This window comes from Crinia signifera, chromosome 3, assembly GCF_055691185.1.
Source record: "Crinia signifera chromosome 3, ASM5569118v1, whole genome shotgun sequence".
Lineage (NCBI taxonomy): Eukaryota > Metazoa > Chordata > Amphibia > Anura > Myobatrachidae > Crinia > Crinia signifera.
The window spans coordinates 94472553-94498914 of NC_139219.1; the positions used below are offsets into that span (position 1 = coordinate 94472553).

Genomic DNA, 26362 nt, shown 5'->3' on the forward strand with positions numbered 1-26362 from the left:
TTAGCTGCCGGTCTCGCTGTTTGGGGGAATCCTTGCCATCCTGTGACGGCGAGGATTCCCCCATAATGTTGAATAGGGCGAGCGGCTGGCGAGGGGGTTAAACAGCGAGGATCGCTGGTTTTCTGTGATCCTCGCTGTTTAACCCCCTCGCCCGCCACATTGAATACTACCCAGTGTGATGTACTTTCTATTCAATCCCAATCGAATTAGGATCGAATCGCACAGTGACGTGTACACATTCGATTTAGACTATACAGTACAAATCTGCACTATATAGTCTTATCTGCACAGTCTATTTTTCCATTCAATTTTGATGCCGTGAGGCAAATCGAAACCAATCTGTTCAATTTGTATTCCAGTTTGCTTATATAAGCAAAATTGAATAGAAAAATAGACTACGTGTGTACACAGACTTAGGCAGCTTGTGGCTTTTCCCCATCTCTTATGGAAGCCCTTACCCAATCAGTATATTATTAGTTCTGTCTTCCAGATGAGCAGAAAAGGGTAAAATAATGATTTTGCATTTGCAAATGATACATTTAACATGAGCAAATGATCGTATTTACCATCACCGAAACAATAAAATTCCAGTACAGAAAAAGGACACGCATAGGCCCACAAAGAGGTTATGAGTGTAGTGCTTTATTTTCCTTCAATCAAATTGCATAATTACTGTAGGTATTATTACCATATTAATTAGAATGGCAGCTCATCTTTTTTATCAAAACTCAACAACTGAGTCCAATATTGGTAAAAGTCATGTTAAGCTGATTAATCATATTATTAAGTGCTGGAACTGTTGCACATTTTGGTATATTTCCAACTTTCCAAACCCTTGGGAACAACTAATGGGGTAAATGAGTGGTTCTTGGATCACTTTAAAACACTTTTTTCCTCCTTGGGAACAACTAGGCTTGTTGGGAGTCCAAGAATAACAAACCTTTTTTACCACTGGTGATAATTTTATGATATATAATCAAAGCATTTCGTGGGATAAACTGTTAATAGTTGTACAGGTTTCCTTAATGGATTAGGCCTATCCACAGTTGATATATCGTTCGATGTTTGATAAATATTGCCAGATGCATATGTGTTCTGTATTCCAGTATGACATGGTGCACATCGATGTCAACATACATGGTGTTTTAAAAGTGAGGCATACATTATGCATTGTAGTGTTTAGGTGGGATCTCATTGCATTCATGCAGAATAAATGACTTCTTATTGTGATAACTGAAATCTTATTTCATGCCACAACAAATCAAAAACTGCATTTTTATTAAGCAGAGCTTATAAAGAAACATAAACCACACATGTAAACATAGCAAAGACTCTTGTTAAACTGTATCGCCTCCTCAAGTGACATCTGAGATGATCAAAAATTAACAAATGCTATTGGAAGAATGAAAGTTAGATCTTCATCTTTGTGTTGGACAACAAGGGCATTTTATACATGTGGCATCACTGAGAAGAGAACCAGTGGTCACATCATTCTCTGCCAGTAGTGAGCAGCTTCAAGGCTTTCTGGAGGTTTTGCACGGCTGTGTTCACGTCCTCGTACTGTAATGCACTACCAGCGTATTTGCAGTATTTCTGTGCCTTGGCAAAATCTTCAGGTGTCAAGTTAGCCTCACCTGTGAAAAGAAAGAGAACGTGAATTTACTTTTGACAAGTTGTAAAATAATTTTGGAACCAAAAATGTAAATTTTGCGAACTTTTTAAATACATAAGGTAGCCTTTTGCCCCAGTAACCCCTAAATGGGTTTTATAAAGAATAGACCATCACTAAAACAGTACTTGACATCTTCTGACAGATTCGAATCCATCACTACCATGCAATGGGATAAAACTGACAACAGCATACATACAGTAATTACAAACTGATACCTATGTGTACTTATCTATGTTATTAAAGTGGTAGTTAGCATAAAATTAGATAGAAGACAAAAGGGTAGAGGGCCCTGGTCATTAAATTTACAATCTATATGGAAAACACTGTAGGTGGACACACTGGTAGAAGAGGACAGAGGTTGCAGAGGTACTGTAGGTGTATAGAGTCCGAGGGCTGTTATACAAATACATTTTCTATTCTCTCTTTATTTATCTCCTTTGCTTCAGTGACATTTTGGGAGCTGTTCATCTACAATAACTTTAATTACAATTTGGAACTGTAGAAAACACAACAGAAAAAATAACTTTGTTAATTATGTACCTAAACAGTAACACTTTGCATCTTGTATTAAATAATTGCGCTACAAACTACACATAAATGTATTTCATCTCCGTGAACTCCACCTCCTCCATGACCTATATTCACAGAATTTCATCAGCAACAACTGAGCAGACTGCAGAGAACAGAGGTGCATGTTGTGTTGTTACAATTATGTTACTACACCAGTATCCAGTTATACTAGTGGGATTTATATTAAAGCAGTAGAAGTAAAATTCCCAATTTATTCTGAAACACATTAAACCAGAATGGTTATATACAAATGTAGCTATAAACACTTTTTGGTTCATCATAAGAATGAATGTAAATATGAAGAGACAAAAGAGAGAATATGTCGGATAACTGGGAACAAGGCTATAATACTAACATTGAAACCAAATAATAATCAAAGTACATAGGGTTGAATTATGGACTTCTTTACATAATTTGTAGAAAGATTTCATTATTATATTTCGATATCGATTTCTTAAATATAAGAGAACTCCAAATCATGTTCCATATTTTGTTGCTTAGGTTCCACTTTCAAGATTACAAAAAATAATGATCACTGCATTTTCTTTAAGAATGGACAACCTCATGATCTGATCCTTGCAAGTAGCACAAAGTATCAATTAAAAGTTTTTTCTGATATTAACTGTTATGGGGCCTACACATGTAGCGGCATTTTCTAAGCAATCTGACTTCATTTGTCTAGATCAGTTAGAAAATGCCCCAACATCTCTACGTGTGTAGGGGCTATAGCGATAGTGATGCGTGGCCCTGCGCATTGCTATCGCCGGGCGATTAAGAATCAGCGGGCTGGTTCTTAATAGTCATTGCCAGCATTCTCTCACCGGAGAACACCGTCGCTGACAGATCGCTCAGCACACATCGCTGTGCAGTGCTGTGTGCTAGAGATCTTGCTGGGCAATCTGAGCGATCTAACATCGCTCAACATACATCTCCCCGTGTGTAAACACCATAAGCATACTACATTATAGGCATAATGCAGGTAAGGTTTAGCCTCTCTCCGCCTGCTAGGGAAGTTCAAGTAAAGTCTGTTTCAACTGCGTTAGTAGGATCTCATTTTACTGTACATTTTATCCTGTGTTACAGGCTAACTTTATCCTACTGCGCAACTTATTGCGTATGTTCAAAAGAAATGACTTGCTTAGATCAACGTTCAGTTAAGGTACGTGATCTTTGTTACCGTCACTTAGGCCAGATCGTTTTGTCTCTGTGCCACTCTCCTGTTACAGAATGACATTTAAAGCGTAGATGCTCATATTGTCTACTTTTCTTTTATAATGAGAAAGCCAATACCTTTGAGAAAGGTTTGTCCTTCAGGTGTGGCAGATGAAGGGAGCTTTTATTCTCTAGTAAATGTTACAACCGACACAGCGCAGGGAAGTTCTTCCATGTGATGAAGACATTATACCCTGAAGCAGTTTTTCATTCATGTTCTGTCTGGATCCGTTCTCTTATATAAGAGTGAATATTTAGGATGTGGAAAAAAAAACTATTTCAATTCTAAACTATAGAAAACCTTTTTCAGAAATGCTCTATGCCCAAACAAAGGAAATAATGCCCAATACAGGCATGTGACTGACTGCTCAGAACATCATGAAAAGACCTTTGTGTGACATGGAAAGACCTCAGGATTGACAGACACACACACACACACACACACACACACACACACACGTATATAGTATATAATATTTACAAGTTTCTCCCTGTTGCACTTCAATATAATGATGTTTTTTTATTCCAGTGGCAAATGAAAAATGTATCATAATGGAGGCCAAGGTTTCCCAAACAGAAGCCATGGAGTAAAAGACTCAGAACAGGAAACATCAACCTAGAGTAATAAACACATTTTCTACTTGTGTACTGTATGTCAGGTTTCCTTGGAAGCTTTTACAGATGAGGGCCCCTGAATAAGGATTGGTTGGTTGCCCAGTCTCTTCCAGAGAAAAACAGTGGAGTGGCTGCCATTAGTAAGAACCAAATAAAGCACTGCAGAGACACATTCATCTAATAAAAGTGGTACGGTCCAAATTCCAAAGACATTCGAGAAATGCAAATGTTGCAAACTATTATACAGAAATTGTAATCCATGTTAGAGATGAGCACATTTAGTTTTAATGTCCACCCTGTTTACATTTAATCAAATTTGGACATCGGGACCTGGCAGCTTTCCGGAATTGAACAGGAGGGAGAAAGGGCACATCGGGATCAGATCTGCATTGAAGGCAGTTAACACTGTTCGATTCAGGGTCATTTTCGATATGATTTTGCTTCTACTGTATAGCCAAAATCGAAAGTGACCCTGAATCGAAGCATGTGTACACGCCATAAAACTCCACTCTGCATTTTAAAACAAGAACAGTTATTATGGAAGAGATAGAAATGATTTATGCTGGATTTAATATCAGTGTCCAAATTCTGGAAATGATTCACAAACATATTAACAATTTTATTTCCAACAGGAAAAAAGTATGTTCATCTGTACATGGCGTATATACTGTGCAAACACTTCAAGATTAACACATTTATAGGTCTGTCCTTAAATACATTATGTTAGTCTTTTAAACAAACTTTCTTGAGAGTCTGGTTGACTGGCACCGGCCTAGAAATAAGAGGCGTTGGTGAATAGCAATTCAGCACTGGTACTGTAAAAATAAGATTAGTTCCTTCCAGTAAGAGTTGGACTGGAGCCCTGCTTGTTTTTCAAAGAATGAGTTTTTCTGCCGTCTTGGCTGTTGCACTCCCAGCAGGTACAGAAATACACTGAATGCCCTGTTTTCCATGCTTAAATGTGCAATTGCCCATATGTCAGTAGTTTAACAGTCCAGTCACTAGGAGCATCGCAGAATGTTACTAGTATAACATTTTGTGCTTTTTCCTTTGTGGAGAGGAAAAAAATACATACAGCATTTTAACTCACTTTAACTGGAGAGAAAAACGGTCTTTCTTTTTAACTCCACAATATTTTTAAATTAAATATAGTAAAATCCATTCTGATTACTCTACTTCCACTAGCCTGGCCAGCATTAACTATACACTCAAAACATACAGTACTTTTTGTTTATTTACAATTTATTATATAGTGCAGCATATTCCTTTGCCCTTTACAATTGGAAACAACAGTAATAAAACAAACTGGGCAGTAACAAACCGACATGGAGGTAGGAGGGCCCTGCTTGCAAGCTTACTTTTCATCAAATCCATCCAGACCACTAATACTGTAATTTACCACTTACAGTAGAGAAGAACAGCTTCTCTGGTACTGGTTAACAGTGAATAAGTATAATAATAATATTTTATTTGTCTAAGCCAGCTGCAGTATAAAAGATAGCCAAGTACTGTAGATACGTTAAATAGCTTGGATCCTCCAGGCAACTTCATCTATAGAAGCCAGAGTCTAATTTTACATTCCTCTGAGAGGAATCCAAACCGTACTCTCCCAGTGCCCCCCTTTTTGAAGAGCTGTTTGTCATTATAATCTCAAATTACGCTGCTATACACCTGCTAAGTGGTGCGACGTATCACATCCAAAATGCTATGTGTAGTACATCCTGCCTATCATTTTTTAACTGCTCTTCTTCCCAGTTCATCCTTCTATTAAGAATGAAGGCTTACATGGGAAGGAACCTATTCCCTCTTAGGCACTCCTTAGCACTATCCATGCTACTTGCGTCTTTTAGCGATTCTAATACAGTGAAGATGTGTCCACATACATCTAGCCTCCTTGCGCATTAAACAGTCCTCTAGTAGTGCCATGCTGTGGCGGGACTCGGTATGGATGAGAGTTTTTTGTGCAACTATAAAATGCATCTTAAGACATTCTGAGGCTGTATCTACAACACAATATTAAACTTCAATCTACTGCCCCCTCTGACCCCACACTGCTACAATACCCACTCTCCAGCCCCTCAATTGAAAGTGTGTAGGTGGCATTTTAGAAGTTCCACAACTGCCTCCTGTATTAAGTGCACGGATGTCTTCATCATAGAAATCTTTAGTTTTGTGATAGGAGCCCCCTCCACCCCCAAGATCTCAATACTCTAAGCAGCTGCATAAAACTACCTAATGGTAGAGACTGCCGTGAATACTATAGCTACATCCACAACATGTAGTATGAAGGCAAGGTAGAGCCACTCCACATGCCCAGGAAAGCAGCTTTCCTACCGTGTGTGTCCCCTACTCCTACTTATTGCATATGATATTTATTATGGGATGTTTCATTTTTTATGTTCGTTAAATGTGATACATTACTTTTACAGTATGCTCAAAAGTTGTTGTTTTTTTTAAAGATTTTAAGCCTACAGCCTATATAACACACCATCTACCATCAACAGACTCTCCTGGCGAGTTCTAGTAACATCACATTGCAACCAAGGTGCATTTTTGGACAAAAAAGAGAGGTCTGATGCTAGCAGAGTTCCACAGACCCTGCGACTCACTCACACCAGGCATCTCCCACAGCATAGTGTATTGAGGCTAGATGTATCAAGTCAAATCTGGTCACTGAACTTTGTATGAGGCAGACTATACCTTATTAAGTGCTAATTATGCCCTCTTCATGGGCTGGTCATACTTAAGGTCTGAACACCATTGCCCAGCATTCATCACTGTCATCGCTGGGGGAAAAGCCACTCAGCTCTCCCACTGCCCGGCGCTGTCAGCAGGGGGCAGACGGCTTTCCATAGCGCAGCGCTATGGAAAGTCGTCCACAAAGCCACTCATCTGCTCATATTGCCATGAACGGCGGCTGGCACCGATGATGCGGGAGTGTGCAGCAGCGCTCAGACTAGAAAACTGAGCGGCTTTCACATGAAAGCAGCCCAGTGTGTATGGGTCTTTTCTCCAAAATCTAGCATTTGAAATTCCCATCTATAGAAATTCTTTGTTTAACATGTTAACTTACATTACATTGTACGTAATTATATATTAAATGATAGTGTTAGTATATATGCTCCTTGTTAAGGGAACCTTAAAAATAATGTTAACTGTCTTTAGGATCTTGAACACTTTCTTAAAGGGCGTTGAACGCACAAGAGAAGTTTGCCATCTTTATTTAAAATATCAATCTGCCATTTAAATCACCCAGCTGCTGCAGGATCTATGGTGCCTTTTTTAAATAAAAATAAATACATTTACAAAAATAAAAAAAAAATGACATAAGATTTAAAGTTTTAGAATAAATTATTTTATATGTAGAAGCCAGCATTCCTTTAGATGTGTGGGACACAATAAATGTATGGAACAAAACAAAAGCAGCAGAATGAGATAAAACAATAAGAGATGAGCCTGGTGTTTCAAAATTGTGTTGAAATCAGAATAAAGCAAAGTTGCGACTCTACAGTGTATGCGTCTCTCCCCTCCAATTATCTCTAATTTATCTCAGGCGGATTGCAGTAATGTAAATAAATTTAGAGTGGATTATGGCCAACCTTTCATTACATCAGTATCAAAACAAAATTCATTCAATGGTGATGGAGGGTCTGGAAAAAAAGTGTTAAACGGAATGTATTTATTAAATTTAAAAATCACAGATAAATCATAATGACTAAATAGACATAAGCCTGTTAGTAACAGTAGCATACAAGATTTTTTTTTTTAACCACATAAGCATATGCAGTGGTGTTTTTTTAGGGGGTGCAGTAGAGATGGGCTCTGAGGCGAGGGGCTGTGGTGTTGCTCTACCACCTTTAAAGGCCATCATACAGAGCTTTGTGTGGTATTGCTGAACCCTTACCTTAATTTTGCTATGAACTATGAAGCTAGTGGGATTTATTTAGTAAGACAGATTGTGGTTACATTTTAAAAAGACCAGTTATAACCTACACATTCACAGTGCTCCGCCTATGCACTGTAGCAGTAAAGGTACTTAGCTGTCTAGGATCTCAAGGATTTGTGCTGCTCTGATAAGGCCCAATGTAACCAATTACAGGTGGATTCACTGCCATTAGTCTTCTATTTTTCCCAAATAACTTTATGTTTCCAAGAACAACTTTATGTTTCTGTAAACAGACATTTTGTAGGAAAAAAACCCCATTAACCTCTGCATTACAATGTGCCCACCTTTTCAGCGTATTGATCAATAATTGTTAAAGACCAACAGATGTTTTTGCAAGCAAATTTTAGTAAGTGTCTATGTTAACAGAGTATATGAAATGCTGCTCATGATGAGGTGAATAATGTTGAGGTGAACTTGATGAGGTGAATACGTCTATGATGCCAGTTACAGTCAATGGATTTCCATTCATCATTATAAAACTATTCCCTGTAAAAATGTCCTATGAATCTTGCCCAAATCGGTTACATTTATTTATCCTTTAAAATGGACTAAACCAAAATCTAAAATCTAAAAGGGGTGACCATACATTACAGAGTCATATGCAGAAGTAAACCACTCATTTGCCAATCTCCCACATTGGTAGTGATAGCATAAAGACAAACTCATAACAGGCACACAAGTTGACACAAACGGGTTTGAATGGCTAAAGGTAACCATCCTCACCTGTGGTCTGTTTGCTTGTAATCAGTGTGTGTGTATAAAAGGTCAGTGAGTTCCTGGTCTCCTGAAAGACCCTTGCACCTTTCATCCAGTGCTGCACTGACATGTCTGGATTCTGAGTCATGGGGAAAGCAAAATAATTGTCAAAGGATCTGCGGGAAAAGGTCATTGAACTGTATAAAACAGGAAAGGGATATAAAAATATATCCAAGCAATTGAGAATGCCAATCAGCAGTGTTCAAACTCTAATGAAGAAGTGAACAAACCAAATCATGCTCAGGTAGACAAACAAAAATTTCAGCCACAACTGCCAGGAAAAATCCACAAATAACTTCAGCTGAAATACAGGACTCTCTGAAAAAAAAGTGGAGCAGTTGTTTCACAATGCACAATAAGGAGGCTTTTGAAGAAAAATGGGCTGCATGGTCAAGTCACCAGAAGAAAGCCATTACTACGCAAATGCCACAAAGCATCCTGCTTACAATACTCCAAACAGCACAGAGACAAGCCTTAAAACTTCTGGAACAAAGTCATTTGGAGTGATGAGACCAAAATAGAACTTTTTGGCCACAACCATAAATGTTACATTTGGAGAGGTGTCAACAAGGCCTATGATGAAAGGTACACCATTCCTACTGTGAAACACTGAGATGGATCGCTGAAGTTTTGGGGTTGTGTGAGCTACAAATGCACTGGAAACTTGGTAAAAAATGATGGCAAGATGAATGCAGCATGTTATCAGAAAATACTGGAGGAAAATTTGCACTCATGAGCCCGGAAACTGTGCATGGGACGTATTTGGACGTTCCAACATGACAATGATCCAAAACACAAGGCCAAGTCGACCTGTCATTGGCTACAGCAGAATAAAGTGAAGGTTCTGGAGTGGCCACATCAGTCTCCTGACCTCAATATCATTGAGCCACTCTGGGGAGATCTCAAACGTGCAGTTCATGCAAGACAGCCCAAGAATTTACAGGAACTGGAGGCTTTTTGCCAAGAAGAATGGGCAGCTTTACCATCTGAGAAAATAAAGAGCCTCATCCAAAACTACAATACATGGTATTAAAAACTGGGGTATGTAAACTTTTGATTGGGGTTATTTGGGTAGTTTCTGTTGGCATTATGACTTAAAAAAAAAGAGTAAACACAGTTGTCTGACAAAAAATGGCTTCACCCAACCACTAACCATGAGTGAAAGAAAAGTTTGTGAGTTATCATTCATATTCTCTGACAAATGGACAGAAAATCACAATTTCTGCCAGGATATGTAAACTTATGAACAACTGTAAAACAACTGTAGAAATAAAGATTCACCACATGAATTGTGAACCTGACCATCTGAGAAATGCATTCAATTACCTAAATGTAATACCCTGCGAAGAGAGGTGAGAGACTTTTAGGCTTATTCAGGTGTGGTTGCACCTGCAATATAATGCGCACCTCCGTTTTCTCACAGGCGGTTATATTTAAGCCCATATGTTCTTTAATGAATTTAAAGCAAAGTAAGATTGTCGTAAGTTTGGTTTTAAAAGAGAATGTAAAATCAAGGAGCAGCACAAAGGTGCATTTATTTTACACAAAACTCTCACTGCAGCACAAAGGGGAAAAACACAGTATAACTTGGTACACTCTTTGCTAAACTTGTTGTAATTCTGACATATGGAACAGATTGTTAGACAAAAACAGCACACATCACCTCAGGACTGCTAGCTATTGTGATGGGAGCTGAAAGGAGAAAATTATGCAGTAGGGCACAATCTGATAACTATTTTTCTAATCTGTGCTGTGCGTCATATAACATGTCTACTTGACACAACAGATCTCAAGATGACGTACATTACTTTCTATACAAAAAACCCATAAGGAGTAACCTCTTGCTATAAACCCTATCATAGACTTTCCATTCCTTTAGATGTTACATAGACCAACACATTAGTTATTTAACTTATTTTTTATAACAGAGTTAACTGAAATAAAATATCTTGCTACTATACACTGATGCACCAAGCTGTACGGTTAGATCAGAGTATCTAAGTTGATCGAGATCTACTGATAGCTCGTAACCAACTTATAAATATGTTACCTGAAATTAGCTCCTTCAGGGCCACTTCACAGTGTTCCCAGGGATGCATTGTGTGGGTAAGGTCATAGTGCATCCCTGGGATGAGAGGATCCTGTGCCCAGCTTGACCAAGGCGGCATCAGCGGGAAGAGTCAGAGGCGGTGGGAAGCCGCAAACGGGACCCCTCACAGCGTGACAAAGAGTCTGTCTGCCTATGTAAGTAAGCATGCTGTATGTGCGGTTTGGAATGGTATTCTTGACAGAGGGGAAAATGGAGATGGGTTATGCACTAGGAGGGAAGGGTTTCTTTTGTACTAGGGGATTTCTGCGTATGGGGTAGGGTGGGATTATCTGCACAGGGCAATATCTGCACAGAGGGAGGCCCATAGGGGTGGGGTGCTTTTGTATTCTGCCAGTAGATCATCGGTAAGTAAGCATACAAGAAGTAGATCCTGGACTAGAACAGTCGGACCCACTCTGTTTATAGTGTCTTTTATAGTTTACAACCAAGAATCAGTTATCATCTACTGCTTTCTTTCTCTGCTATGTCCATCTAGTGCAGCTGTAGCGAGAAAGCAAATGACAGGAAATATTTGCATTGGATTAGAAGGTTACTTACGCTGGTTTTTCATTTCTAAAATAAAGACTTAAAGAATGTCACAAAACTGGTAAGGAGGGATAGGGGAGTGTTTGGCATAAGTTAAACATAACCTTTATTGACAACAACATGCAGCTAACAATGATAATGTGGGCGAGTATTTGCTAAAATGTTTGGTAGAAAATCGCATAATGGGAAGCACATTAAGGGGGAAATTTACTAAAGGAAATTTGTTAGAAATAGGTGTATTTGTATCCAGAAATACACTTATTTTTGACATTTACTATCCTGAAAATACTGCAATTCATATTCGTATTGATAGCACATCAATACGAATACGAATTGCCGTATTTTCGGGATAGTAAATGTCAAAAATAAGTGTATTTCTGGATACAAATACACCTATTTTTTACAAATTTCCTTTAGTAAATTTCCCCCTAAATGGCTAATCAGGCAGCAGTTGACAGGTATAGCAATATGAGCGAATTCAGGGAAAACCTAATTAAGCATCTATTTTTAGTATGGCATCTCTCTTAAATTGGAATGGTTGGTATGCACATTACAATACCAATCAGTTATACTAAACAGAAGTACTGTAGTACTGAGAGAGCTACAGAGTATTCACATGCAAAATATTGTGCAGTGGAAACACAAAACACAGAACCTAGAGTACGTAGGCAGCTCTCTAGGGGGAAATTTACCAATATGGGAGTTCTATTTCACAAGTAATCAGAATATACTTCTTATTTATTTAGCACCTACTAGAAGACAATAGATAGTTTCTGATTGGTTGTCCATAGCAACATCCCATATGATATAGAACTCCCATCATAGTAAATTTCCTCATAAGAATCAGACAGGGCTATCGTGGATTATATGTACAGTAAGTGTAATGAAAAATGTAAGCTAGGGCTTTATTTGGCTCTTCGGCAGACTCAGTGGTTTAGGTCAAAGGGATTCACCCCCATTATAAGCCCTTCATTAGGATTACCTTTGAAACAGGACACATATAAAGAGTAGAGCAACAAGGCAGCAGTGTGTCCTAACTGGCCCCGCCCCTTAAGTGAGGCTACAATCAATTGGAAGTTCAGCACTGCCCAGAGTGCCCTGTGAAACCGTGCACTGCAGCAGCAATCCTGGCTGTAAGGGATTTATTTTTATTTATTTCTTAACAGTTTCTTATATAACCCACACATATTGCGCAACGCTTTACAGAGAATATTTGAACATTCACATCAGTCCCTGCCCCAGTGGAGCTTACAATCTATATTTCCTACCACATATACATGCACACAGACATCCTAAGGTTAATTTTGTTGGGAGCCAATTAGCCTACTAGTATATTTTTTGGATTGTGGGAGAAAACCAAAGTACCCATATACAAACTCTGCACAGTTAGAGCCATGGTAGGAATTGAACCCATGCTAACCATTGTACCATCCGTACTGCCCCAAAGGTACAGTTACAGGTACCCTACTAGACAGAAGCTAAAGTCATGGGGCAGCAACTGTCCCACCCCCAGAGTGCTGCACATAAGCAACACTTGCACACCTTAGTTACAGCCCTGCTTATGAATTATATTAGGTTATGCATAGGTTCAATAGTAAAAAAACAAAGAAAGATGAAATGCAGCTACCTGTAGAAAGTAATCCAGCCACAGAATCTGGACTAATTCATCCTATACTGTATGTGTCCTTTTTAAAGAAATAATCTGATATCTCGGGTATGGTAGATTTAGATCAACATTCTGAATATGAACATGTTCTGAATATCACCCTCCACGAGCGGTCAACACATCTATCTGTGAATGTATAGCATGCGGATATCCATTCCAGAGGTGAGTACGCCTAAAGCTATCCCTACCCTAAATTGTCAGATTCATAGTGTCAGCATTGTCAGTCAACAAGGTTAACATCAACATTTTTGACCATGTTGATATTCTAAATGTGCAACGATAACACTAACCATACTTTACATAACACAATTTTTACTTTAAATCTGTAAGATATTTGCGTACTACAGTATAAAGAGGCAGACATACAGTATGAGCCACATTCCTGGTTGAATGTACGGTGACAGGAGGGTCATGGGGCCACAGCTAAGTAGGTTGGCCCAAAATGGTTTACAGGTGCAGAGTGAGTTGCAACATACTCACTGTCTGGTTACCTGAGTGTAGGGTGTATGGCCGGTCTGTTCCTGGTCTTGCAGTAATTCGTACAGAAGGTGGGTATAGCGCTCAAGTACTTATGTTCGAAGGGGCTGCAGACCCAGAGTGGTCCAAACTCTAATAACGAAGTATGCAGGCAGGGGGTTGCTGCGCTCACCTTCTGAGGTGCTCACACAGCCGGTGTGATCTGGGAGCACTTCTTAGTGTGACCTATGATGTAACCCTAGGTAGGATCTAAACTTATAGTGAAGACAATATGATGTGGGTGATATAAGAGGTTTTATTAATTGAACAGATAGATAATATATTATCTTCCCATTACTCTTTGCCTGTCATTCCCTGCTCATTACTCTCTGTCATCTTCACACTTTGCCTCTTTCTGTCCCATTCTACTCATTGTTATCTGCCTCTCACAGCCACCCTTTGTTCTTCACTCTCTGCTCATAAATCCTCCACATCAACCCCTGCCCATCAACCTTTGCCTCTTCCCCACCACCCTTCCTCTGTCTGTCATTTTCTTCTCATATACCGCAGCCTCTAAATCTTTAGAGGTCTTACACTGCAGCCCCAAATTTATAGGGCCTTACCAGGGTCGGCTCAACCCTTAATCAGCTGCATATTCTGGAGAAGGGGGTGCCCCTGAGTCTGACTATCACAAAATTAAGGATATCTCAGAGAGTCATCCTCGTTAAACTTAGCGCAAATGGGAGGTGTTGAACCACTTACACTCCCAAATCTGTAACAGCCTTACCTTGCAACACCCAAATCTCTGGTGTCAACACAATGCAAACTCAAGAATTTACTTCCTACTAATAATGCTCTGTCTCACTGCAAGTGCCAGGAAATGGTGTGACGTTGTATCACCCATACTTGTGTATATGTTTCGTTCTGTATGTGTACTGTCGCTCAAAAACATACGTGTGTACTATTGCATCAGTCCTCACATGTCTACTTAAAGTACAGCAGGCCAGTCAAATTTGGCAATTAGCAATGATTTTAATAAGTTAAAAAAGATAAAACCTCTAAAATGTACAATGCTGAACACCGAAGCAACAGATTGTCTAAATACAATACTGTGTGTAATTTTTCTAGTAGAAACGTCAAGACATCATGACATAATCTAGGTCTAGCTCAGAGAAAACAGATTACTTCCCATTAAAAGTGGCACTTATCCAAAATTCTACAGAACCAGGTCTCGGAGCCAAGAGTGTGAGGTCATATTTCTACATTGCTTACAAAACTCTGTAGGCACGGATGGAAAATATCATATGAGGTTCGCCAGTCAGGAGGGAACAGTCACTACTATAGCATCCCGTTTATATGTTTTTCATCCACTGTTGCTTTGTAATTTTCCCCTCTGATTTGTTATTTATGTTAAGTATGCAGCTAATATTAGGAGTTGGTCTTACGTATCACTGGATAAAACAGTCCATTTAACTATTGAGCAGGAAGTACATCCTTTTCATCAGGTTTTTTCACTTAGTAATTTATTTATTTACAGTTTCTTATATAGCGCAGCAGATTCCGTTGCGCTTTACAATAGTAGACAGTGATAAAACAAACTGGGTAACAACAGACAGACTTGGAGGTAGGAGGGCCCTGCTGCACTACTGTACACATTGGGGGTTATTCGGATTTACTCGGAAAGGCACAATCACTCTCTAATGGACAAAACCATGTGCTCTGCAGGTGGGGCTGATGTAATGTGCAGAGAGAGTTAGATTTGGGTGGGGGTGTACTTCAAACTGATATCTATTGCAGTGGAAAAATAAAGCAGCCAGTATTTACCCTGCACAGAAACAATAAAGCACCCAAATCTAACTCTCTCTGCACATGTTACATCAGCCCCACCTGCAGTGCATATGGTTTTGTCCATTAGAGAGTGATTGTGCCTTTCCGAGTGAATCAGAATAACCTCCATAGTTTGTGCTACTTAAACTTTATATTCACTTAAACTGTACTTCACTGTCCACTTAGTAGCCTCCCCTTGGCATCCCCATACATTAATTTTTTTTTTTTATTTACATGCTCATTGCCAGAAGTTTCATGCTCGCAGGCATGCAAGGGTTCCTGGAATCTGGCTCTTCCAGGTAACGCTATACGCTAGGTTTCCCTTCCAGTAGGACCTCAAGCATCTGTCTGCTCCAAGGAGATGGACATTTTTGGAGACTGCATGGAACCTGCAAAGACCCTGTGCCAAATTGGCACTGGGCTCCACTAAGCCACTGCTTGGACTGTGGTGGCATTGTTACACCACTGATTGGTAAGAACAGGTCAGACAGAAGTGTAACTACCATTGGTGCAGCAGGTGCATTGCTCTGGGGCCCCTGAGGACTAAGGGGCCCACTGCTGCCACCCACCGATATCTGGTAAATTATATTTTTGCACTTGGCCTAACGACACCAGTTTAAGTTCCGCCACCACTTAAGGAACATTTAAAATTAAGTTTTATGATAAAATTATAAATATTATAGGAATATTTTTTCAGCTGGTTGGCATTAAGAAGTAGCCAGTGGGGGCTGTGTAATTATCTGTCCATCACAGTAATGTAAGTGCAGTGCAAATATGGTTTTGGCTATGACACCCCTAGAGCAGTATAGTGCCAGCCATGTGTCTCACAAAAAAAAAAAAAATGTGCGAGTTTGATCCTGGTGAAGACACTGATCAATTAAAAGTTTATTTATAGAGCATAGAAGCTATATAACACAGTTTTCACTATTGCCACCACAGATGTGTAATGTTTATTTAAATTGGCCAGGGAAGGCTATTTAGAGAAGGGAATTCGTAAAGCAGATACAGGTATCTTAACACAATCCCTACAAATTTGCATACTGCTCTTACTATTAATGTTGTGTGTACAGATTTGTCTAGTCCCTGCCACACCAAATTAGCTTACATATGGAAAGTTAAGAGTGGAAAAAAAACCTATGAAAATCACCTTAGGCAAGCGCGTCTGAAAAGTGTAAATGCAAGCAATTTCATTAATAAGTAGTATGGAAACTGTTAGTTATAAGGACAGGTTGAATAGCTTAGGAATGTGCCTGAAGGGCATTTTCATAAAATTATTTTTTTTTTAAAGTAAACTTCTTTACTCCACTCTCTTTAGCTCTGAAGTTGTGTTTATGTATACTGTATGTTACGCTTAAAAATGTGATAAAAGAAATATGAGCATAGGAACGAAGCTTAAGTTACATTTAAAGGGGTATCCAGTTGCTGTTGCTAATTTTTCAGCTGAAAGCTTACCCTTATTTTGGTGCAAAAAAACCCCCATGGGATCTGGAATTCCTGGACCCATGTGTGTTAACGAAAACACAAACTGGGCTATAATGGCTGGTAATAGGGGATTTTGTTTTCATGCCTCAGGACTAATTGGATACATTAGCTATGATAATTTACCATGGGTAATAAGATTAAATACCTCCGTAATACCTTACGGAGGTATTCAATCTACCTGCAGCTTTTCCCGACGGGGGAAATAGGGGAGGGGCCCTTTTCAATGCTGTCTATCCCAACAGCATTGAACAGGAATCTCGGCAGAACGTGCCCAACTTCACAAGCAGTCGGGTACAGCCGGGAATTGACAAGCTCCCAGCCGCAGCTCGGCGATTTCCGGCCGCATCTCGTGGCCACGCCCCCTTTTAGGCATCAGGCAGAACATTGAGTCCCGCCTGCCGATTCAGTGTTGAGCCGGCAGAGAGAAGGACAGGGTCACGGCTGTCTGGCCAGCCCGACAGTCAATAACAGACATTGAATGCCCCCCGTAATCTGAAACACTCTCTCAGGTGGTCCTTTTGTTATCACTATTAATGTTGCTAGGAGAGAATAGTTTTCGAAAAGTACCAACAGATGAAAATACTTGCATGCTTGGTGGTTTGTAGGAAGCATTATAAAAAACTGGGTCAGACCATAACTCTACAAAAATACACATGCAGGACTTTGCAGCATAGTTCTTCAAGCAACATGAAAGTGTGAGGATGAAATGCGCAAGTACGTTAGAGCTGGTTGCACGTATGAAAATGCCATACAAACTTGTATGCAAATATTTATATAAAATATCTATATCAACCAAGTGAGATATTTAAAGGGGTCAAACCTACACAAAATTGAACTGCTATAATTCACATCCTCAAAATAAAAATATACATTCCTAAAATCACAAAGCAAAATGTAAAATTGGACTTTTCCTGCATACCTTGTTTTTGTGCGTTGTACAGAGATGGGTCTACAGCAGGTATATTTTGTGAAGATGGATGTGTAGTGGCACTTGCTACACCTACAGAAAAAAAAAAACAGAAAAATATATATACAGTATTCCAAGAGGACCTTCCAGCAATATTCAAGAGAAATAAGTTCTATGAACTAATGACATTCCAAGACATAAGGTAATTGGCGTCTCATGCCTCAGCAAAGCCAGTAGATGCCAGTGACTTAGTAGGCCAAATATTGTGAGTTCAAGTCCTATTTTAGAAAGTCCAAAGCCACACAGTGGATGCACAGACAACAAAAAGCAACAAAAATATAGAAAATATATGCATATGTGTCCTCATACATCTTTTCTGTAGTCTTGATAAACAGCACCTTTTGTCTTTCCAGGCCTCGTTAGGCTCTGCTAGCATCAGGCAACTTTTTTGAAGAAAATTCATCTAGGTCACAACGCAATGTGACTAGGGCGCACCAGAAGACTGCGCTTATTTGATATGTGACAACTTTATACAGTATATGGTCTGATTGAAAATCTGAATTCGCATACATAGTGCTACCAGGCAGCGGCCGTGGCCTTTTTCCAGGTCAGCCTCCTTTGTGCTTCATATACACTCAGACACAGGGAACTTAGTAGCAAGTATAAGTAATACCATGTTCTGACGAAAAACAAAAACCTAGAAATTTGCTGGGCGCAGCAAGTTAATTTAGGTCCTGCTTATGTAGGATAGTGTCAGTCCTGGGTTTGTGATCCTGCAATTGACTAGGGTATCCCAGGATTTATTATCCAGGTCAGTGCCACTGCTCATATTGACAATGTATGACCTGGGTCCTCATAACCTTGGTCAAGTCTAAAGGAGTTAACTGTCGGCCACAGTAGCGCTTCATCTCCAAATGTCCACTGCTAGATTGAAAACCCAGTGTGGTGTGAAGGGTGATGATCTGGGATTAACATGGGTCCATACCAGTGGTAAGTACTGAAACCCAACACTACAGGTTTAGTGTAGACCATAAACTGACTGCTTTATTTAGGCTGATGTTTTCGGCAGACTTACTGAAAAGATAGATTCACAAATATCTTAAGGAGAGTTATACACACTGCCAGGGATAGCGTTAAACAAAAAATAATAATACTCATTCATATTTAAGATGAAAAAGTGCTTTGGTATAAAAGTATAGAGAGAGATTTTATAGGGAACAAAAAACCTACATTGTTATACTAGGCAGAAATGTTGTAAAGACAATGTCCTATTGGCAAACGGTACTCATGTGAACATACATTACTACCGTGTTATCATTATTTACAGGTTCCCTCTACATACAGTATAGCCATTTAGTGGAGAATCTATGTATGGCAAACAAAAAACAAAATGTTTTTTAATCAGGAATAATATCAAAATGACTTTTTCTAAAACTTTCACAAAAATTAAATAAAAAGGTTCCCACAGACTATCAGATTCCTCTGATACCTTTTCACAGTTCTAGTGCCAGAGACAGGCATAGTGGGGCACAGATGCATTGATGATTTCAATAGTCAATGTTCCTCTGTATAAATTGTGTCAATTATTCTGTAGACAAATTCACACATTTGGTTTGCAGAATAGCTGGTGTTAACTATGTCAATTCTTTGACTATTATATAGCAATCTATCAACCGCTTGCCAGTGTAACTGGTTCTGTGATAAATGTTTTCAGGGTGAGCCTGAAGGCACTATAAATAAAATGTTTTCAGGGTGAGCCTGAAGGCACTATAAATAAAAACTGACTAAGCAGTGTACTTCTTTCCCTTCTTGCAGTCCTCATAAGTCAACTGTGCAGATTGTTTGTACATGACAGACGACAGGACTAAAAAGAAGGTGGCATACCTGAAGAATGAAGAACCCTTTAACATGCTTCCTTGTGGCCAGAGACCAAGCCCATATGATCAAGATGATGGTTGAGGCAATGAAGGGGTTAACTCAATTATCAAAATATTGCTAATTAAAAACAAACTATCTATAGAAAGTGTACATAAACTATTTTACTGCTGCAGTGCCTTGCTGTGTAATGTGTGGCGAGCACCAGGCAAAGTGTATATGTGCATTGTTTGCTGTCTAAAGCGTCTTGCGTCCTGTTGGAGAAAGTGGGCTATATAAATAAAACTTACTATACATTTTATAGTGTGTTTTATTTGTTCAAATACTGTAAGAAAGAAATACACAAAGGGAATGCATCTTGCATGTATTTGGTTTTAGGCTTGGCCATTTGGGAACAAATTGTTCTTTGGGACAAAGTCACATAGGAAGTGATACTGCTAAAGACTGCATCCTGAGATTAGCAAAGTCAACATTAATTTAAAGCACCCTATTTGAAATACTTGCTAGGGTGTCTCCTTGGCGTCTCAATGTAACATGTACAAAAGGTATATTTGATGAAGTCATATGCTACTTCTGTTTTGATTCCGAATGTTAGATGTGTGCACTCATAGGGATGTGTTGTTCTTGCTGGGGTGCCCTCCTGTGACCCTAGTGTCCATAGTATGTGAATAGGCATAGGCTGACCGGTTGTGCAGGTCAGCTGGCGGTGTTAAAAAGGGGAGCGCATTTAATTTTAACGATATCTGGTCTTTGATGAGTGCTATAAATGTTGGTCCAGATTGTATAGTTGTGTTTGCATGTCCCTGAAGACGGGGGAGACTATCCCCGAAACACCATTGGGTGCATTAAAGGATTTGTAACCATTTAACAGCCTGAGGAGTGGTGACGCTCTTCTTTCTTTCGATCTATCTATATATCTATTATATATATATATATATATATATATATATATATATATATATATATATTATATATATATATATATATATATATATATATATATATATATATATATATATATATATATATATATAGATGGCGGCACTTGAAATAACAGACCACATTGTGGATATATTCACCAACACACACACACACACACACACATATGTATATATATATATATATATTCAACACAATTAAGTGGCACTCGTGTTACTTCAACAAATGACGACAGAGGCTACTGTTATGCAGTTATCAACGTTTCGGTTACTTTAATGACCGTCTTCAGGTTATTAAAGTAACCGAAACATTGATGACTTAATTACAGTAGCCTCTGTCGTCATTTATTGAAGTAACGTGAGTGCCACTTAATTGTGTTGATTATATGTGATTGCTGGCTTAGGTTTCAAGCGATTCATTGGGGGCACCCATTCAAGCTATTTCTTTGTTGGTCGAGTGCCGGACATATTGTGAAGATATATATATATATCTATAGATATAGATATAGAGATAGAGAGAGATAGAGAGAGAGAGAGAGAGAGAGAGAGAGAGAGAGAGAGAGAGAGAGAGAGAGATGGAGAGATGTATGTATGAAGACAAGAAGGAGCGCACACTTGAGTTAATTTATAGCAGATTTACTTAAAAATGTAATATGTCACATACATCTCAGTGAAAGACAATCAGCATGGAGGTCACCGTAGTATAGTACACCACACACTGCAATCTGGAGGCTGGATTGTGACTCTGGCAGATGGACAGCAGAAAGACAGCGGCGTCCGCGTGTTCAAGCAGGAGAGCTCAGAAAGGACAGCGTCAGGATCCCGGACGTCAGAAGACCATCTTTTACTGAGATGTATGTGAGATATTAAATTTTTAAGTAAATCTGCTATAAATTTACTCACGTGTGCGCTCCTTCTTGTCTTCTTCTACATGCACCGTTGGTATTGAGGCGGAGACAAGCCTTTTGTGAAGTGAGCTGCACTACATGACTAGAGACGGACCAGTTCCTTAAAGCCATAGTATTCGACTGTGCGCAGATTTGAAACTTCAGCCTAAATTGTCAACCGTTTTGGAGCCGAAGCCCCTTCCTCAGGACAGCTAGAAGCATCACTGTGTCCAAAAAGTGCAGTGCAGAACTAAACAGGAGAGATTACTAAACACATTTAAATAAGCAAGTACACTTACGTGTCCTGTGAGGCGCGCTGAGCTGCGGTGCAGACTTCATCTGCGGTGCTTGCCATTTCAAGCAGAACCAACATACCCTACCCAGTTTGCGGTACCAGATTATTGAACATGTCCATATGCCCATTCGTGGAGGGGATAGATTAAAAAGGCTGCTCCAACAGGAGACATACTGGATCCATGTTTTGGATACAGCAGCCCCCAGGGGCCTCAACGAAAAAACTTTTAAATATTTTCCTGTAAACTTTATTTTGAACATAAAACCCTAGTGCTAATATATCCAGGGGTTTTTATAATGTCTAAGTTCCCTCACTAAGAACCCAAAGTCAAAAAGAGACAGAATCAATGGTGGTTCACTAAGATCCTATAATGTATATGGTATGCACATACTGTTTAAATATAATAAGCAGGGAGCATACGATCTATGCAGATTTATTATATATATTTTTTAGAATGTGATATATATGTATAAAGTTATATTACACCGTTCTCATTTAAAGAGACAGGTATTATTTTATAAATAAACAAGCAAACTTTAAGATTTGCTCAATTAGACTTTGATAATGTCCAAGCATAGTACATTACCCCCTGTATTTCGTATTGAAACACTGTTTCCATGTTTTTTTACTTTTTAAGTATATTCCTAACACATTATTCACTTTCACTTGTAGATACCGTGAGTGCTTGCGCAATAGCAGCAATGCGCTCACCCGATCACTCTATCGGGCCAGCGCCCGAGTGTCGGAACAGACGCCAGCGGGTTGCCCTGGCAACCGACGAAAGCCGGAAGTCATGGGGCCATCCCTCCCTCCGGAAGTCATGGGGCCATCCCTCCCTCCGGAAGTCTGCACCGCAGCTCAGCGCGCCTCACAGGACACGTAAGTGTACTTGCTTATTTAAATGTGTTTAGTAATCTCTCCTGTTTAGTTCTGCACTGCACTTTTTTGACACAGTGATGCTTCTAGCTGTCCTGAGGAAGGGGTTTTGGCTCCGAAACTGTTGACAACTTAGGCTGAAGTTTTGCCCCATTTTTGTTGTGTGTTTACCCATATGATGTTTTGAATACAAGTTTTTCACTACTTTGAGTGCCTCCTGTTCTATATATATAGAGATATATATCTATATATATCTCTCTATATATATATATATATAGATATATAGATCTCTATATATATATATATATATATATATATATATATATATATATATATCTCTATATCTATATATCTATATAGAGATATCTATATCTATATAGATATATATATATATATATATATATATATATATATATATACACACACACACATACATACCATACACACATATATATATACACACACACACACACACACACACACACACACACACACACACATATATATTGTCCTAAGCACCTTCAGCAATGGGCTTGTTTTTTAAAGACATTTTGGGGGGTATTCAATGTGTTGCCGCTATTTCCGACAGGGGAAATAGCGGCGGGTCCCTATTCAATGCTGTCTTTAGCGACAGCATTGAAGCGGGATCACGGCAGAACGGGCCCGACTTTAGAAGCTGTCGGGCCCGTTCTGCCGATAACGGTCGTGGATTGTCGCGATCCCGGCCGCAGATCGACAATCCACGGACGTTTTCGCGGCCACGCCCCCTTTGCGCCGATAGGCAGGCGGGACATTGAATCCCGTCTGTCGTTCAGCTGTCGGGTTGACCGCAAACGGGCCAGGATCACGGCTGTCAGCATGGATCGACAGCCGTGATCCTAGATTGAATACCCCCCTAAGCAATAAACATCTTGCATTAAGACATCTGGTTCTTCCTTTATCATGTGACTGCCACAGTAGCGCCAAACACTACCTTCATTTTCTGGCTGTCCTGGATTGAGCCCAGTGTCTCCAAATTTCAACTCTTTGTCAGCTACCCTGTGCAGACTGAGTTCCTAGTGAGGAACCCAACAGGGGTGTTGCAGTGTGCCCGCACATAACCAGAAATAGGTGGTACAACTATAGTTTACAGTTAGAGTTTGAATAATTAAGAAAATATTTCAAGTCATCTGAATCTCCTTTAAAATAGAGATATGCATGATCACTGATTTATCAAAGCTTGCAAAAAAACTAAATTGTGTGAGATAAATACCAATCAGCTTGTAAATCGTAAGGCAAAAGTTGATTGTCTGATATTTTCTCACACAATTTTATCTTTAGGCGTTTTCGCCCAGCGTGTATGGTGGAAGATGAGGGGGGAAAATGCTGGGATGAAAATGCTCAGTGCACACACGCAGCGGTTTATGCCCAATTTGGTGATTTTTCCAGGGGGGTGGATGACTTTCCATAGCAGGAGCCATCCACTCCACCGCTCATCTGCTGTTAATACCAGTAGATGAGCGGCCGGGCCAGCGATGATGCCGGATCGCACATCAGCGCTCAAGCATACTTCGAGCTAAAAGCAGCTCAGGCGACTAAACGATTACTAACAATGATACCTAATGATGTATTACCATCTCTTACTACCATAAGTCATATGGGAAGTTACCAGCTATGTAGCCAGTAACATAGTGTGCATGATAAAACAGGCACCGGGGGAGGCACTCCTAATTAACAATGGAAGTGAAATAAATATAACCTGAACTAGTACATGATGTATTCTTTGTAGATATCAGAGCCAGGATTTCCCTCTGATAAAGACTCATAATATTATAGTAAGGATCATATCAATGCTTGTAAAAAATTCAAGCTATAAACACTGGATAAGAAAAGGAAACACCTTGCTCATTAGCAAGCAAAGCAAATTGATCTTTAAACATTAATGTGCGGATGTCTGGAACTACATTTAAGTTTTTTATTAAAAGTATTTCAACAAATTGCAATCCTGTATTTGCATTACGGAGTACCTCCCAATATTCTGCAGGGTCAAGTTGGGACTTCTGTGTGTGCACTCAAAAAGGGCATATGGCCTCTGCATAATGGGGCGTGGCTTTGTGAGAATGCAGCAATCGTGAGCCACTCCTGTTTTCACCATTATGGGGCATGACCAGCACTGAGCTGATATCGTTGCCCACACCCCAGAGCCGGATTTAAACTTCATGGGGACCAAGGCATAAAACCAGTTTGCCCCTCCCTCAAACAATACATACTGTACCACTATATTTTCATTCCTGATTCATGCCCTGACATACTGTATATTCCACCTTATTGTAATGCCGCTTACACATTGTATCACACAACACAATGCCTATTACATAAGTGCCACTTACTACATTGCTAGTTGTCGGGGAGTTACATGCTCCATGCACCACAGGGGGAGTTACACGCCTCTTGCCCCAAGGGGGGTGTTTGTGTGTGTTACACACTCCTGGTGGGGGTGTTAGACGCCCCCTGCACCACAGGGGGGGGGGGGGTGTTACATGCCCCTTGTGTTAGTCGCCCCTTGCACCACGGGGGGGGGGGGGGGGGGGGTGTTGCACGCTCGTTACACACTGCGCAGGGGGGGTGTTACACCCCTTGCACTGGGTTACACGCCCCTTACACCACAGGGGGGGGGGGTGTTGCTTGCCACTTGTGTTAGTCGCCACAGGGGGTAGGTTACACGTCCTTCACCACAGGGGGGAGGTGGGGGTTTTACACGCTCCTTGCATTGCACAGGGATAGAAGAGTTACACACTGCTTGCATTGCACATGGGGGGGGGACTTACACACCCCTTGCACCATGGGGGGAGCTTACACACAACCTTGCACCGTGGGGGGGGGGGTTACATGCCCCTTGCTCTGTGGGGGAGGGGGGGACACACAACACTTACACAACCCTTGCTCCATGGAGGGGGAGTTACATGCCCTTGCACCACGGGGGCAGAAGATATATGCTGTTGGAAATGGCAGCATTGCATAGACGGCGGGTGCTATTGCTCCTGTTGGAAGTGTCCCCGACATCAAATACACACACCCCCCCCCTCCCCCCCTAAAACTCAACACCTGGAAATGTATTAGAATGATCCTATCTATATAGAACATCTTATAAAACTGGATGATCCTACCTGTGTTGTGTGGAACCTCCGCTGGAGTGTTGGCCGGGGCGTGTGCCCCAGGTGGAATCTGGATTCCGCTGTAGTTAGAGGTCGGCATATTACCAGGTTGGTAAGTGGACCCTGACCTCTCAGGAGCTTCATTGCTTACAGAAAAGGTCCCCTGATCATCATCATCTTCATCTGTGGAAAAATATGTGACGTGTTAGATTTCAATATGTAATATAACATGCTAATTTAATCTAGAAAGTTTGTATTCAATAAACCAAGAAAAACCCTTAAACGGCATATAATACAGCACGTGTCTGAGAAGCAGGGCCCTAACTAGGGTAAGGCAGACAGTGCTCTGCACACAGTGCATTTGCTCTGTGAGTGCACCATCCACCGTCACCCCGGTTGGCTGCCCTGGTATGTTGTACCATTTGTAGCTGTTTGCTATAGATATGACAGCAGCCAACACTGGTGAGGAAGAGTCCCTGTGTGTGTGCTCAGGCATTGCTGCTTGATTTTGGCTTCTGGGTATACGAGTTGGTTGGGCGCGCTCTGCAACAGGCAACAGTTCTGTAAGCTCCCTGAGAACAAGGTGCACTGGTGGTCATGGAGTTTCCTGGAT

General features: G+C 40.2%; 1 protein-coding gene across 1 annotated transcript in view; it reads right to left on the bottom strand.

Annotated features, from left to right (window-relative positions):
- Positions 1 to 622: 622 nt before the first annotated feature.
- VTA1 (vesicle trafficking 1) overlaps positions 623 to 26362 on the bottom strand; it is a 169843-nt gene continuing 144103 nt past the window's right edge. Inside the window, exons 6-8 of the mRNA XM_083176220.1 lie at positions 25762 to 25932; positions 17757 to 17837; positions 623 to 1634 (exon numbers count right to left, since the gene is read on the bottom strand). Of these exons, the coding sequence (XP_083032346.1) occupies positions 1489 to 1634; positions 17757 to 17837; positions 25762 to 25932 (398 nt within the window). The 3' untranslated portion in view covers positions 623 to 1488. The remainder of the gene's footprint in view (positions 1635 to 17756; positions 17838 to 25761; positions 25933 to 26362) is intronic.